Here is a 17,356-nt window from a genome sequence, read left to right on the forward strand (position 1 = left end):
GGCAAAGTTTGAGTGGGAGGGTCTCGACACGAAAGGTAAAAAAGGGAATGATGTGAACATGTGAAGGAAGCCAGAGCACTGAGCAAAGCGTCAGTCTGTATCCTGACAGGGGGAGATAAGGTGGCTGGGGAGCCAGCGGTGCTTTCCTGGAATACAATCTCTGTTTGACACTCTCTGCTTAAGCACTGCCCATCTGTATGTTATTGAGCTGGAGCCTCTGGGGAAAAAGAGGAGCCACAGGCACAGAGAGTGAACAAGGGAGGCAGCAAAAGCGCTTTTCTTCCCTTCTTTTCCTTTTTTTTTTCCTTTTTTTTTTTTTTTTTTTCCTCTTTAAATCGGGATCTGGTTAGACTGCCTTGAAGTGCCACATCTGGAAACTGAATGCTGAAAGAAAGTTAAAATAACTGAGGCACCACTAAGCCAAGGGGGGCTGATTGCAGAAGAGGGTAAACAATTACTGAGACGCTAGAAGACCACTGCTGGATGTAAGGGGAGGAAATGGCTTTGATCTCCGCCTGGCCCCTCATTTCTCCTATATTATTCTTTTTGAGATGCTTCTCCTCCAGCACAGCCTCAAATGAGGGAGGCATTTTTCAGTTTGACATTGAAGGTAGCTCAGCGGTCAGCGCGCAAGAAGCCACTGTTATCAGAGGGCAGCAGCAGGCAGTAGCTACTGGAAGTTGGGTGCCTTTTGCTGAGGTACAGTAACTCCCTTCTCTCTCTAGTGTCTGTGCTTTTCTGCTTTCGTCTGTCTGTGTTGAAGCTCCCATCTGGTTAACGTTAGCTTAATCATTCGATCCTTAAAGCGATACCGGAGGATTTTTTTTGGGGGGGGAGGTCTGCGACGTTGCATTTCGGGACTGGAGAGATACAGTTCAAACTTCAAAACGTACACATGCCCTGCCTGCTGTGAGCAGACAGCTGCTGTACTTTGCCGTGAGGCTGGCTTAGCACGTCTCTGACTTTCCTGCCAACGTAACTAAACAGGCCTGTCCAAACAGAGCTATTTTACAAGGGTTAATTGTCACTACACTTTTCTGCTTGTCTTCTTGTAGTTCCTGCAACTGTAATTCACTTAAACTTCCAGAAAGGGTCTGTCTGTTGGTGGCAAACACTGTACTGTAGAAGTTTGTGCTTTTATCTTTGAATGCCACAATCTGAAGTTTCTTTTCACGATGAGAGTGGGGATAATACATCAAACACGTGTAGGAAACTGCCTGCAGAGAAAACACCTGCAGACATTTTAAGACTTCCAAAAAGTATGAGGTTGGGATTAGTGACAAATGAAATTAGAAAGACCTGAGAAGCAATTTACAGTGGAAAATTTTCCTGCAACTCCTGTGTTTTGGGATTGGTTGATACTTCTCATTCTAGGAAGGCTGCGTCAGGAATGGACTACTCAAAAATACAGCTTGAGAAAACAATAAATTACTCCAGCATACACTGGGAGGGGGGAGACAATAATGTGTTATGTGTGGGAGATGCAAAGTAGGAGGTAAATTGAGTTACATGAGGTCATGGGAAGGGAAAGAGTAGTTCTTCTAGCATAACATCCAAAAATGAGGTGAGATTAACACAGCCGTGTCACTATGACAATATCAAGATCACAGTCTCTGATATCACAAGGCTAATTCCCCCCCCCCCCCCGCCCCCCCCCCCCCCCCGCCCCAGATCCAATTGCCAGAACTAACGGCCATGGAAATAAGTGTACAAGCCCTCCAGCCAGCCGAGGTTACCCCGGGGCTGGGCACAGCTCGTCCCCCCCCGCCGCAGCGGCTCCAAGCAGCTGGGCAGCCTCAGGAGCTGCCTGCCCACCCTGCCGGGGACTCGGCGCGAAACATGACCTGTGTGAGAAAATTGGAGGATAAACCCTGCTCTGCTCAGCACAGGGGCTCTCGGGAGCCGTCCCGGGCTTGGATGGGCTCCACGCCATGGGATGTACAGCTCTTCTCCTCTGGCCTGGGATCAGCCTCGGGAAGCCACATTGCCACCTGTTCCTTACAACGTGGAAAGTCCCTCAGTGAAATGCCTGATTTAAGAGCTGGATGGGGTTTGTAGCTGCTTTTCAGAGGATAATGTACATAAGTGATTATTAGCCTTTCTTGATATGATTGTGTAGTATGGTTTTGCCAAAGATGCAGTTCACATTGCTTCACTTTAATATATTGTACTATACCTCGCAAAAGTGCTGTGAGATGTATTGAACACCTCAGGGGAATGCCACTTTAGTCTCCTTCACCCGTTTCAATCCTCCCTAAAGTTTCATTCGTATGGTCCAACCTAATAGACTCACTAACTGGCATTTAGTCTGGCAGTTTACTTCAGTCCCTGCAACGGCAGCATTTAGACTCTGGATGCCATGTTACGAATTAATGCTGCTGCCCGCTGTCTTCACGCCAGGGCCTTTGGCTGCAGGATGTTATGGTTCCAGGTGGAAGGAGCCAGGATTTCAGGTCCCTTTGCTAGCTGCAGATTCACCTTACTATTGCGTTTCAGGGCCCAGCTCTATGGCAATTTGCAAGGAGGCCCAGTAGGATGTTCTTTTGGGATAGGGCTGATGGCTCTGCAACAGTGGGAACCTGCTTACCCGTTGATCCTCGTACGTTGTTGGTACCAGGAGCTGGGGATCCAGCTCTAAGCCCAGAGGTTGGTGTAGGGGCCAGAGAGTGATGGTCTGGTAGTCTCTCACCCAGGGAAGGAACATCACGTTTTGTCCTCAGAGAGTTTCCCCCTTCCACAGCCCACCTCCCCTCCCTCGGCCCCGGGAACAGGGTTTATCCCAGCAGGTTTGCATTAGCCTCTTCCGAAGCCTGAGTTCTTAACCCGCAGCTCACAGTCAACCGCAGAATAAACTCCCATACACAGCGCGGTTTGATTCAGCTCCTTCGTCTAAATATTGACTCAGGCCTACAGCTCTCCAGAGCAGACAGAGGTTGTCAGTCACATTGAATAGTGCCAAATTATACAAAGGGGGCAGATTTGCAAGGCAGAGTTATGGAGCTGTGGATGGGGCTTCATTGTGGACTGTGGTGCCAGTCAACCGTGATGTGAAACACGCTGCTGTAAAGCCAGAGGACAGATCAGGGCAGACAGAGACCGTGGTGTTTCAGTGTGCTGGACAGAATTTGCCCTACATGTGATTCTGCTCTACACAACCTCTTCAGAAAACTGTAAGGTCTGAGACAGTGCCGGTGGGAGTTTCCAAGCTGTAACTGGTGGGATGCTCTAAAATCCTTGTAAGAGTTCGATATTATGAACCTAGAGAAGAACACGAGCTCCCAATTAATGTAAATACTTATTAGTGAATATTTCTCAGTTGTCCACTCCTTTTCTTTTCCCATGTTTGGCAGCCCTAAACTCAGAGGAACTTGGAGAAGTGGTTTAAAAATTCAGAGTTAATGTTAATGTGGAGCTTCTCTGTGCCTTGGATTTGAATGAAAGCATCTTAAAAGCAGAGAGAAGAGGACCAACTACATTTTCAATGCTATGCTATATGCTGTACCCACTCACAGAGTGGACCGTGGGTTTGAGTTGGACTTCAGGCAACATGTAGTAGCTTGGTGGCCTGGTTGTTAATCAATATGCAATACAGTACACCTAAATCAGGCACATAAACTGTTCCCAAAATTTTTCAATCAGAATCAGACACTGTCTTCAAGTATACAGTACTCCAGACACTACAGTTCTTCCCCATACAGTACTGGAGACACTAGGTGTTTAAAGCCTCTAACTCCTAGTGGTCTTCCCTTGAGGCCCTCAAAGGAGCCTCTTCCTCTGTAAGAACTGTGTTGGGTACTCGCTTCAGAACAGCTTTATTAATCAGCTAAAGGCTGGGGCACAAATTTAGATGTTTAAGTTAACTGGACTGGATTCCACCCAATGAAATGTCATGTTACCTACATAATGAGCAGTGGTAGCGACCCCCATGGAATAAGGTATCTACCTCTCTGCCTGTTTCAAGAAAAATGCTTGTAAATTGATGGAAATTATTCAGAAAAGTATCATGAGAAGGGTTACAGTGCTAGGAATTGGAAGATATCTGAGAGTATCTATAATCCAATCTGCTTAGCTAAGAGGGAGGTTAAGAAAAAACTTTGAACTTATTGTGTAAGCACATACGCAGGCAAAAAAGAAATGATAATAGGCTTGCTAGTCTAACAAATGAAGGTATCATCACATGCAACAACTGGAAACTGGAGGTGACCCAATTCAGGCTACAAATTACTTACAAATTTTAATTTCAAAGGTAATTAAGCACCGGAGACTTTATCCAGTTGTGTTGGATTGTCTATCAAGAGGCAGATCAATATGAAAAGCACTCTCAAGTACTCAGTTGTCTGCGTGCTATTTAGGATGATTACGTTCCTTGGCTCACACAGACAATAAGAGGATGTGGGGGAGATGTTACAATGCCGAATCCTGATGTGTATGAGGAGACAGTGAGAAAGAGAGTGAGCACAAAGCACTGGATCCAGCTCATTGGTATAACCCAACCACAGTTGGTGGCATTAAGTCAGAGATTGATTTTTCCAAATAAGGATAGATGAAAATATTCTACAAGGAAGGTTCATCAGAGATGGAAGCAAAGGATTTAAAACCCACAGGCAGATATCAAATGAAAGCAAACGAGTGAGGGGCAAACATCAGAAATCTTTGGTTTAGAGCTCCACTCATTTGCTTGGACACAGCTGAAAGAAAGTGGGTGGTGAGACACTCCAGTTTTGGTGAGGCACAGAGTTAAAACTGAAAACCAGAAGTAACTTCTGAGAACAGTTATATCCCACTATCATGTCAAACACGTGCCTTTAAAATAAGAGGCAGGTCATACATTACCTCTTGGGTCTGAAGCCTGCCACTGTCAACATCTGTGTTTGTAAATTCCACTGACATGATGGTTTTAATTATATAGGTGTAGATTTTATTCCCCAGTAGGAATAAAGTTCCTTACAGAGTCTAAGGTAAGAACGAACAATAGTACAAGACTTCAAATACTAGAGAGTATGGCAAATGATTCCTTGTGATTCACGTTGTGCAGTCACTCACTTTAATGTAAAATGAATATAAGGTGACATTGAGAAAAAGGCTCATTTCATTCTGATGTAAATGACTACTGAGGTCAAGAAAACAGCCAAGAGAGCTACAGGAGATGAGTGTGGGAAGTGGAGACACTTGCCAAGTAAGAAAAGATAATTTCAAATGTCCTCTATGGAAAGAAGAGAAGCAAATAGTGGGAAAGGAAGCAAACTAAAGCAAGAAGAAGACAAGAGAGAGGAAAAAAATTAGAGCAAGAATGAGATAATCAAGAGCCTTAAGAGTAAAGAAAAAAATGAAGTAGCTGGGACAGGGCAGGAAGCCAATTCCCAGAGTGAAGGAAGGCATGATATTGTTGGACGGATGGAAGAGGAAAACTGTTTCCAGCATCAGTGGTTTTGGCTCAGGGGAAAGGCAGAGAGGCAAAAGAAGTCCTTTAAAGGAAACTATTATCATAGTCAAGTCAAAATTAGCCATTTACTATGAGAGAAAGTAAGAGGCGGAAGTTATCTGTTGGAGCTTGCATGTTAAAATTATATGTTTGACAATCTTTTTTTCCCACCTGACTTCTAGAGCGGCTGTTGATCTAAATTTTCAAAAAATAAGAAACAGTATTTGAGGTGCTTTGTTTCTGGTTCTCTAAAGCGATAAGCAATAATTAGCACAGGACCTGTGACAAACTCACCTCTCTAAAATGGCTCACATTAAGTATATAAAAAGAGAGCAATCGTAAGTCCCAACCACTTGTTAACAAAGACTCAAACTATCACCAAATTGCCTTCACCCTTTCCTCCATAAAGGTTGGAACAGAAAGTCTTGCAGACTGTTTACAGAAACCACAGTTTGATCCTTATTTGTGACATTAATCTGTTCAAAACAAACTAGCAGTCAAAGAAGCAGCAGAAGACCTAATCCTGAGGTGTGAGCCAAAAAGGGTTTTAGCTTGACAGAAAACTTTATATTCTTTTAAACTAATGGGAACTGCATCTACCTTTAAAAAAGCCGATCTTTAAATGAATTCATTTCAGACCCTTGAGGTTATGTTAGGTTAACTCCCAAAATGGGCAATATGGAGTTCTAGCTGCTGTTTTTTTCTGGTACAACAAGGTTATGTTCTGAGAAACGTCTATTAGTGGGGAGGAAGTTTTACTGCAGATGTTTGTGATTCCAGCTTAAGTTTCTCATCAAAGCTTTAATGAAAGTCAGCTGCTTGGAGTACAGCCACCAGACCCCAAACCTTTTAAATCATAGGAAGCTGAAGGAAATGGAAGCACAGGACAGAGCAGATGGATAGTGGGAAATGTTCTTCATTTCAAGAAGGTGCATAAAGCACTCACCAGAACAATGCAATTTAAACTCCACTGCAGTGAGTTCCCACAAAGTTTTGGGCAAGTACCAGCAAAGTGCCCCAAAGCTTATTCAGGGCTGTGAAAACCAGTAACAGGCATTTCATGCCCACTCTTTTTCATGACATGGGAAGCAAGGAAGGAATTAGAAGTCTAGTTTTTCCAGGGGGCATGAGAAGCAATAAAAGAATTTGTTTCTGACGGAGTACTTGCCCTGATTTAAACTGATAACAATTAGAGTTCCTAGTGTTCAAGAGCTGTGGAAAATAGGTCTAGTTTCTAAGTAATATATAACCAGCCATTGATAACTTAAAATTTGCTTCTGGACTCACATTTCAAACACCAAAATACAGACACCCTTGGTTTTTATATTTTAATTGGTCCTCTTGAATGCTTGGATCTGATCCCAGTTCATTTTCAGACACTACCATGAGCTGGGGATGTTTGGGTTATGCATCCTAATGCAAGATTCAACAATTGCGGGATAGTACTGTATACAAAGCTATTAGATCTCCACAGTTTATAAAATCTAATTTTTTGTCATTAAATGATCTCAAAGAGATTTTCCTAACTATCAGTCAGGATACATACAGTGTGTATTTGGCAATGCAAACAGAGATTGAATAAAATGCAGTAAATACTGTCTAGCTTTGTCATTCTTGTTCAGCTGTATTGTGCAATTTTTTAGATGGTTATTTTCTTAAAATAAATATTTCAGGAAACTAGAACTCCCTTTTTTTTCTTTTAAGACAAACCAGCAAGAAACAGTGCTAAAACCCCAGCATTCAACAGTTACTAAGTTACCTAATAGGAGCCAAAGAATAATAGAGGGTTGTGAAAAATATTTTAGAAATTACTCTTGCAAGTTACGAGACTGTAAGATGAACTAAAATGTTATTGTTTAAGTCATGACACATGGAAGCCAGGGAGCATGGGAAGAACTGGCACACTTGAACGTTAATGTGAAACATAATTTAATAATTACTGAATAAAAAGTCTCTACTTGCATGAACAACTTCCAATATGATCTGTAAAAACAGTCATTTTAGCTAAAACTGTAAGGCTTTGAATTATTGTTTGAGTCTGTCTTCCCAACAAAAATGAATGAAAATGAACTCGTTCAGCCTTTCACCATTGGGGTAAAGTGAAAGAAAAAGTTACATGGAACCAGCACCTAAACCAGAGTGTTTCTGGGCTGTGCGGTACCTTGTTACCACCCTACAATGCATCCTGCTACTGTTGTACGAAAGGTTTTCTGAGCGGCAGGAGATGAGCAGACTTCTTTTCTGCCAAGGTGACTGTAAGGCCAATATGTACTAGGGTTTCCCACGGTGGTTTTCCACCTCTGATCCTGGATGATAGCCCGTGGGCAGCCACAGACAGCCTACCGTTCATGACTCCCTTATGCTGTGCTCCCCACTCCTGGCTCCAGGGACCCTTCCTTGAAAGCACTCTGTGGAAGCAAGCACTTATCCAGAGAAAATCTGCTCCAGTATCCAAAAAAAGGAGAAAAAAAAAAAAAAAAAAAAAAGAGATGACAGGGCAAAACACGGCACAGCCCTCCCTACCCCAGCTATTAAAATCCTACATGCCCCCAAAAAAGCTAACGCAGCCCGGCCCATTGAGGGTCGGCAAGGTCTCCGGAGCACCAGTGCTCGGCACAGATCCATTCGGGGGGAGGTGGGCAGGTTCAGGGGGAAGGTCTAGACATGGAGTAAGGTCAGAGGGGATTTGTGTGCCCTACTCAGCCTTTTGCAGGTTTGTGGTTTTCTGTGGCTTCCAACTTCCCATCAATGGCAAGGATTGTCTTCGGAGACTCAGCAGAGTCGCTAAGGCACCAGCTAATTCCCTTTAAGGTCAGCTGGAAACAGGGGTTTGGGAAATGGATTTTTGTGAGGGGTGAGGGAAGAAAATGTGGGGTTTTCCTCTTGATGCATCTATTCTTCGCCCTCTTTGAGACAAGAAGAAACTAATTTCTTCATTATCAGACTATGTCTATGACGAAACAAGCCAGGGGCCGAGAGGCAGTGAGAGATCAGGGCAGGCTATCCCTTCTCCCAAGCCCTGGCTTTTCCTCTCTCTTTTCAGAGCACGGCCTCTGCCCACCTCCACGCTGGACGTAAGGCATGTAGTTAACCACGCCGAGCTGCCTCACGTCCTTCCCACACATTTAAAAAGTCCTGGGACAGTGAAAGGGGAAGCCCTATTTCTGAGAACAGCCCCGAAACACAGGACCTGTCCGTCAGCCATCCCCAGCAGCTGCCTGGTTTGTCCACAGTTGGGCCACCCTTGGGAGGGAGAGGTGGATGGAAGCTCTTTCTCTTGATCTTTCAAGATTTGCACATCGGTTTGTGTTTCATGCTAACAGGCTTTCAAATTGAAGCCATGGCCATTGCTCAAGTAGATCATTGTATGTCTCTACTGTGATTCCAACATTTCAAAGAGCTGCGAAATTAGAGCAGGAAATACTAGAAATCTAGGGTGGGGAAAATTGCTGCAAAAGGGGAAATCAAAAGAAGCTTCAGATTTACTCCCGCAGTTTTAACAGTGTCCCACGAGCCCAGTTGTACCTGCTTCAAAGGCCACTTTTCTTCTGTATCCCTTGCAAATTTTTGTCTCTATCTGGAAATCTTTCAGGGAGTGCTGTAGTTTGTCAACTGATTATGGCCCACTTATCTGGGGGACTGAAGAGGATAAAGTATGACTCAGAACGCACATTTCATGTGAATGTTTTGTAGGGACTGGGTGGAGGGTGGTTAATGAGGAAACAACACAGAATTATTCATCCCTTTTCCTGTAAATTGTTCTCCTTGAATGAACTTGGCATTTTGTTTGAAAGAGGAAAATCAAATAGCTACCTTTCCAACTGCAGATTTTCTATTGCCAACAGTGAGCATCTGTAAGAGTAAGTTTTTTACTTAGTGGCTGTAGTACTAAGTACATTAGAGCAGAGGCTGGTATTAATCTCTAATTCTTAGCCAGCTTGTAGACAGCTAAAACATTTTAGCCCTCCCCCTTTTTGGAGAAGCATGCCTTTTAAGCAGAGGCTTTGTCTTTCCCACTGTATATGGAAAAAATGACTGTGCACTTCTATGGAGAATGCCTAGCTGAGAAATGTTTATATTGGATCCAACCCCATCTCTGTTGCTGAATGGCATTTTGTTTTCCACTTGGACTGGGGAAGGAGTAACAGTCTGGAAACCTTTTCAACACCGGAAAATTTTTTTAAATTAAATACAATTACTTAGTCAAGGTAATAGATAATGTCGTTGCTCTGCATAAAGCCATCTGGCTTTCAGCTATTGCTTGTTTTTGTGAGCGTCGCTGTTAGTCTGTCCCTGCTACAACGGAGGTACGCAAAAGCCCACTCAAGGAACAAGAACATAGAGTGACAGTGGGCTGGGGAGGGGGTTCCTTGTCATTTTTCCCTGTTGCCCATGCTTTGCTTTGCTTATTGGTTTGGGGATTACCCATGTGCAATTGGACATATTCACTCTTTCGCTGAGTGCTAGCCCTACTATGCAGCAGGGAGAAATAGAGTTAACTTTTGTTCTGTATCTCCCCTGCCAGCAGGATTTTACCTAGAACTGGAGCAACTAGTTTCAGTCTTGCTAGTTTTAGTTTTAGCAATCTCTGAGCTCCTTGTCTAAAACTTTGGGAAGATGGTTTCCATCAACGTCATAATCTGTTCTTAATTTTCATCAAAATAGACTTCTGTTTTGGAAGCTGATGAGTTGATAACTCCTCAGGTGATACATAAATATTCCCAATTGTCAGGGATAAATCAGCAAGTGAAGTTTTCAAATGAAGCTGTTACTGTTAGGGCCTTGTCTTGCCTCCCTTAAGGCAATCACAATTTTTTCAGCAAATTCTGAGGAGAGCTCAAACCCTCTGTAATGATGAAGATCTTACAGTGTTAAGCTGTTGCTTAAAACAGCAACAGTTGGAAAGTCAGACTCAATCCAGTCATCAGATATATTCTTTAGCAGCTGCAGACTGGCCAGACACAGCCCCGTGCTCTCAGGTGGGAGCATCACTGGGGATGCAGACAAAAAGGGATAATATTGAAATCCACACACAGGGGATGACAGAAAGGATGTTAGTAACAGAAAATAAGGCTTCATTTCTTTCATCATTCATTGAACAGTTCATTTACTGCAAAAGACTACAGATTCAAAACCAGAGTGACTGCTTTATTTATTTTTTTACGTTTGAAGATTCAAATTACTCAGCTTCAGAAGAACATACCACTGCAGCTTTAATGAGCATTTCATATCACTTACCTAGAAAATCCCTTTATTAAATTAATTTGCCCAGATCTATGGCAAATGCACCCAGTGAGGCTTTAATTTTCACTGAACCTATCACATCTTAGAATTGAATTTAAAAAATAAGAATATGCAACAATATTGGGAGTTTTCACTGAATGATTATTTCAGCAAGAAAGAATTTGCTTTTACATTTGCAAGCTAAATAACAAAACAGAAAGCTTCTTATTGTGTAATTCACATAATTGCTTTAATTTGTAATCTTACTAAATGCAATTAGAACTGAGATACCTGTCAAGATAAGTGGATAAAAAAAGATTACCAGCATTGGGCCCAAAACTCTTCACCAACTTCTGGTTAATTCCTAATTTTCAACATCAGTGGAACACTGGAAGTAATAAATAGTTCACAGTTAACAATGTCAGAAATTTCAGAGAGCAATACAGGAATTTAATGTACTACACCAGGGTGCTTATTATAAAACTATCATGAATATTGATTTGGAGTCTAAGCTAAAGAATGTGTTCCTCTCAGCAATGTTTACAATTTTAAAAATAAATTTGAAATTGCAAATGGCTAATTTGCATTAAGTTTCTGCCCTTGAAATGGTAAATACTATAGAGTGGCTTTTTGCATGCAGACAGTTCTCTAGCATCTGTAGTGTCGTATTAAATGGAGTAATTAACTGTCTATCTATGACATCACACACTGAATTAATTTCTCCAGTAATAATAGTTAGAATGTGACCTTTCTAGTTCAGAAGAATTTGATACTGTAGACCAGAGGTGATGAAGGCTTATAGAAATTATAAATAGAGCTTGGAGGCCTAAGGGGAAGCTGGTGAGCAAGCTTGTTTGTTTTAAATTCTCTAGGTTTGTGAGGCTTCAAAGCTCAGGGAAATTTAGCAAAAAACAATGGAGAAGAAATAAAATTGCAGAGCAGATCTCTGCTTTTGTCTGCATGTTGTGGAGAGTACTTTACGGTGTAAAGCAGGACTTCTGTCTATCTCTCTGTATGATGACTTTAATGGTAGAGCATGTCTGGCCAACAGGTCAGCTATTAACTTCTGAGAGTCTCATTCTCCAAAGACAGACAAATATCCCTCTGAAATGTCACTTCATAGGGATTTATAGGTTCAAGTACAAAGACAGTCTTGAATTTGCTATTACTCAAGGTCTGGGAATTTGAAATTCGTTTATTTCTTGAAATGATAACAAGCTAGAGTAAAGTATGACAGCTTTTAGAAAGGGCATCACCAGGGCATTTTATTTTTAAAATTAATTATTGTTTAACTGAGTGGTTGGAAGAACTTACAGCAACCTCCTCCATAGCCAAGACCTGGTCTAGGAAGATGCATGTAGCAAACTAAGGCAAATGAACAGGACAGGTTAAGGGGAAATTATCAGCAGAACTAATGTTATTTGTACCTCCAGTAGGAGCTCCAGTTCTTTATTTGTTTTTTTCGGGAAAAGGAAAATGTTTTAATCATTGTATCTAACAAGAACAAATGCCCTGAAAGACAGTTTAAAAAAAACAACTTCTATATCAAATGGATTTTTCCATATTCGTATTTCCTTCCTCTTATGAAGAAAACAGATTTTCCTTAAATATCTTAAAAGCTCTCCTACAAAGTTAGTTTCAACTTTTCACGTGAAATTTTAACACCGAAATGTAATTATTTCTCTTTCTCCCTACCCTCTTTGACAAATCCTTTTCATATATCTGGTATGCCTTGGCAGTAAATCCTCACAGGTCACTCGTAAAAGTTGCCCTCAAATACCAGAGTGTGGTCTATCCCTTAGAAAGTATGGAGAAAAAAAAAGAAAAGACAGCACAATGCCAAGTAGTGCTGGGTAAATATGCAATTGGCTTTAAAACATGGCTGTTTAGCTGGAAGCTGAAAAAGTTCTGTCAGCACTGGATTAAAAAGACTGGAACTCTTGGGTCCAGCAATGGCTTATTATATACACTGCAGGCATCTGAAACAAGCAGATCATGACTACCAAAAATGTCTGCCCATGTGGGGATATTCATTATTCCTGGCAGTTCTGACTAGTTCTCTTAAAAGACATGAAGCTGTTGACTGGTGTCACTGCTGTAGGTTACACTGGGTCCATGTGGGACACTGTAATGTGGGATTCCATTGGGTACACTGCTGTGGATGACACTGGGTATATTTGGACAAAGTCCCAGGCAACCAGCTCTAGGTGGTCCTGCTTGAGCAGGGGGTTGGACCAGATGACCTCCAGAGGTCCCTGCCAACCTCAACCGTTCTGTGATTACTGAGATTCTGAGTGACTGTGGTCATTATTCCATTTCACAGATAGAGAAACTGAGTGAAAGTAATGTTCATGGTCACACAAGAGATGAGCAGAAGAATGTGTTTTCTTGAGTCCCAATCCCCTTATGAACATAGTTAGGGACAGAGGAGATCATGCACAGAAACAAGGTGATGAGTTTCTTATCTGTTCAGTGAGAAAGAATATTTTTCCTTATGTTAATTTCAAACAACGTAATGAAACTGTTGTTGGGAGGATGTTAGTAGATTAGAGGTGAAGGGTATGTCATGAAGTGGGTGAGTGACTAGAACCAGGTGCAGGGAAAGGCAAAGTGGAGAAGAGGAGTAGGAGGACAAATGGAAACCAGGACAGGCAGGACACAAGCATGAGTAGAGGACAAGGCAACAGCAGAAGGGCTGTGGGAGCCAATGGGGGCAGGTGAAGATCCACAACCCATCAGCATAATGGTCAGATGCTCCATTAATAGAAACAGCCCAAGAGAAGTACAGAGGCCTCCCCCAAGAAGGGCCAATGAACGACCATCTCATCTGGTTGGCATTTACTGTAAGACCATTTAAATGACATTCAAGCCTCATTGCCAACAAGAGAGACATATAATATAGACAAGACTAAAAGGTAACCTATAAATAAAAACTAGAGTGAATGTGTGCTATAAATATAAACTGGGGAGCCATGAATTTAATCAATGCCTCACTATATATAAACTGACCTATTGGAACAGGCTGTCTGCAGCAAACCCCTCACTGCTACAAGTACTCACTATGCTTTTGAGGAAACTGTAACTACATAAATCTCTATCCATATGATTATTCTTTCTCCTTTGGCAAATTAAAATCCATCCAAATTTTGGGGACACAAGAGCTAGAAGAAATTGATAAACAAATTATTTGCAACTATATAGTTATGATTGTAAAGAAGTGGCAGGGATATGAATAACAGATAGGACAATACCAGAGCTGTCATCAAACACTTGTATAGAAAGAGCCCAAGGACACCGTCTAGAAATATTTTCTCTCTCCTGCCTCAAAAAAAATCAGAACAAAACAAAGCAGAGAGAATTTAATTAGGCAAATTTTACCCCAAGTCATACACTTCACATAGGATCCATCAGATCATGAGATCCTTTGTCTACATGGCCTACCGTAGTTAGATCAAACGTAGTTGTAGAGGTGGATCGTTTTGGCAGGTTGGAGGAGTAAAAAAATCCAAGTGTTTAAATACAGCCATCCGTTAACTCAACCGTTTCAGCTGTTGAGAGACAGAGACCACCCTCTTAAGCTTCTCCCATTGTAGCTATTACAGGGAAAAATGCAGAGCTTTGCTTTGCATTTCTTGATTACACATTGCTGGCAATCTTGTGAACAGTCTAGTGTTCATGTGTGGAACAGATGAGAATAAAAGCTGTGAAGAAGAGGAGCAATGCCAAATAATATACAAAAAGCAGCAAATAATACTACAAGCTCTGTTTGCATGCCGTTATCACTGACAGTCCTACCCTTTTGGAAAACAGGAATCAGGAATCTGATCATACAGAGGTGTCTCACAGCACCTGATACTGGGTTCAGTGATTTGTTATCTCCTAGTTATGAAGTGTGGCGAGACAGTCTTTCAGTCTTTTGGTTAGCTAGGCCAAACAGCAAAGGCAGATTACCTGCTGAGGCACAGTGCTCAGGTATCTTACCTGTACCTGTAAAATATGTACTGTCTCCTGGGGACAGACAAAGCCAGCATAGCCCTAACCTTTACCAGTTAAATACATCCCAAAACTTACTTAACAATGTTTCTCAGCTGTAGTCAATATTTGCTGCAAAAGCGTTTCCAGCAAGAGCTGGTGAGCTAGCGCCCATGAGTTCCCCACGCACAAAGGTGGAAAAGTCTGGGCGTGAAGTACAGCGGAGCTTCACACGCTGCCTGGATGGGCAGAACATTGGCTGGATAAGACGTGAGAGGGGGATAAAAGCTTTTGACAGTTCATCCCCTGCCAGAAATAGGGCTCCATCTCCGTAACTTAAAGACATGTCCACGTAGACCATTGAAATCAGAGCATTAATTAATAAACACACTTCAGTCTGGTAAACGCAGCGTCTGATGGACCCAGTGCAGCTGCCTACGCGTTCAGAAAAGGGGGAAATGCACGCAGGTTTTCCTGTCTGCTGACCGTATACAGCAAGTGCAGTTCACAGGTTTTCTAGTGAACGTGGGAGTCCATCCAGTCCTCTGAGACCAAGGCAGCAACCAGCATGGCTGAGTCAGCAGCAGGGTCCTGCAGAGCAAATATAGCTATATGCTTTCCCCCCACTTAACCCTTCTCCATCCCCATGCACACACACTTTTGAGACCCCCTGCAGTCACAAGACACTCCTAAATACTACATGTGCTGAAAGCCTAAGCCAAAATTTAACCTCCGGCAGTTAAGCACCTTTTCCACGGTCAGTAAAGTGCATGGTGGCTGTGTAACAGGGCAAAGAGCGTGGGGCTCCTGAGTGTGCTGCGCACCAGTAGCATGGGCCAGCACCGAGCTGCGGTTGCACACAGTGTCCACTGTACATCTGCTGGGTTGTATGTTTTGGCAACAAATGGAGAGAGGTTTCTCCTGCAGGTCACCAAAGGCAGGAAGGTCAGGACAGTGGGGTGCAGTGTTATCACAGCTCTTTTTGTTTGCATAGTTTCCCCAGCAGACTGAAGAAGAACTAAATCTTTGTGTCTATGCTTATGAATTACATGTCTTTGACCCAAGGAATTTGAACCGTCTGTTACTTTGCACCCAGGGAGCAAGAAATGGTCAAATGTCCCTCAGCCTACAACTGGCAGTCTGGATTTTAGAAGTCCATGTTTAAACGCACTGGAAGTCAATTTTGTCCTGAGCTGAAAAGCAGATGTAGAAGTCATGTTGGCATCCTCAGTACTTTCTTGCTGAACGAAACACCAGAAGTAGACTTGTATATCTGTCCAAGGTAAAGAAGATTGTTTTGTAGTTAATAATTTCCGAGCACGATAAGCCATACAATTTGTGCCTGCCCAGAGTGGTTTTAAGCTAGGATGTCCGTGGAGACAAACACTTTGTTTATTTACATCCCAATTTGGCAAAGCAGTATTTTTTGTGCAGCAAAAAGTGTGCCTTTTGGAGGGAGCCAGAAGGTGTCCTTAGAATGGGGCTGTGCTCCTTTCTGTGCTAGAGCTTTGCTGAGTAGTTATTTGGGACTAGTAGTCACTAGTTCCGGAGATTGTCAAAGCCACTCACAGCATGAGAGCTCTTCTTCCCGGCTGTATCTATAGTGCTCAACCCCACCTTGAGCCAGGAATGAACACAGCAGCACTAACATGATGGCAGGGATAAGTTTTGCTCTCTGTAAAATGGGATAATCTTGTATCTCACAGACACGTATTAGAACTAAAGTCATTGCAGTGAGCACCAAGTATTTTGGATGATGATACAAAGTCTTAATAATTTCTTACAGATTTCTTTCCTAAACATCTTCTATGCTGCCCAAAGCTATCAAGTTGAAGCAGGACTGAGCTACTAACAGCAATAAAATCAATTTCCAGACAGTAAATGTCCAGTGGTGTTTTAAAACTCTTCCTAAGAATTATAGCTTTACTAGACGTGCTAGCATATATGTATGCTTTCAGCCTTCTAAAGAAAAACAAACATATCTCAGAGATGGGCTGAAAAGATTCTGTTTGCAGATTTTTGAATGCACAAGTATTCAGTGGTGAAGGTGGCACCAGTGCAGAGTGATATAATACAGCTTTCTTGGAGACCTACCTGTAAATATCAGAGGAGACGCTGTCTGGACAAAGGGAAACACCCCATGATCATGCTCTGAACTTGCCAGAATCAGCCTAACTCAAATGTAGAAAGAGAATCGCTCAGACCTGTCAGACCCCCAGGTTTCCTTTAGATGCATCCACTTTCTCTACCTGAAGATACTGACTGGTGGAACAGAGTGTCAGGAGCCTCTGCACTTCTCCAAAGGTACAGGGTGTCCAGCAGTTTGGCCAGATCTATGGCACAGCAGTCATAACCTGGACACTTCGACACAGCACAGCACGTCTGACATGTGCAAGATGTTTTATCTCCCCGGACTTTGTACGCAGTACAGGCACCTACACATGAGCTAGCCCTCCGAGTCCCCCTTCACAGTCGGTAGAGAGCAACCAGCACAGCTGACCTACTTTAGATGCATTTTAGTATAGAAGAAACTAAACCGTACAAAGGGTGTCTAGCTGGCTTCTTCCCATGTGGACGTCTCCACGTTGAAGACTCCCAGCCTGCTGTGGTTTGGGCTTTACACAGCCAGTCCTACACAGCTGCAGAGGCTGCTGGCCAGGACGCCCCCATACTTGCACGGCCAGAGCTGTGTTAGCACGGCACAGCACCTGGGGCACGGGGCTCCTCTGGGCTTCAGCC

The 17,356-nt window shown here is 42.8% G+C and overlaps 1 protein-coding gene across 1 annotated transcript in view; it reads left to right on the plus strand.

The window, feature by feature from the left end:
- The first annotated feature begins 445 nt into the window (after positions 1-445).
- The window catches only part of LAMA4 (laminin subunit alpha 4), a 106,855-nt gene continuing 89,944 nt past the window's right edge, over positions 446-17,356 (plus strand). The window contains exon 1 of the mRNA XM_049817891.1: positions 446-699. Coding sequence (XP_049673848.1) covers positions 499-699 — 201 coding nt within the window. The 5' untranslated portion in view covers positions 446-498. The remainder of the gene's footprint in view (positions 700-17,356) is intronic.

The sequence above is a fragment of the Accipiter gentilis genome, chromosome 15 (genome assembly GCF_929443795.1).
Source record: "Accipiter gentilis chromosome 15, bAccGen1.1, whole genome shotgun sequence".
NCBI classification, from domain to species: Eukaryota; Metazoa; Chordata; class Aves; order Accipitriformes; family Accipitridae; genus Astur; species Astur gentilis.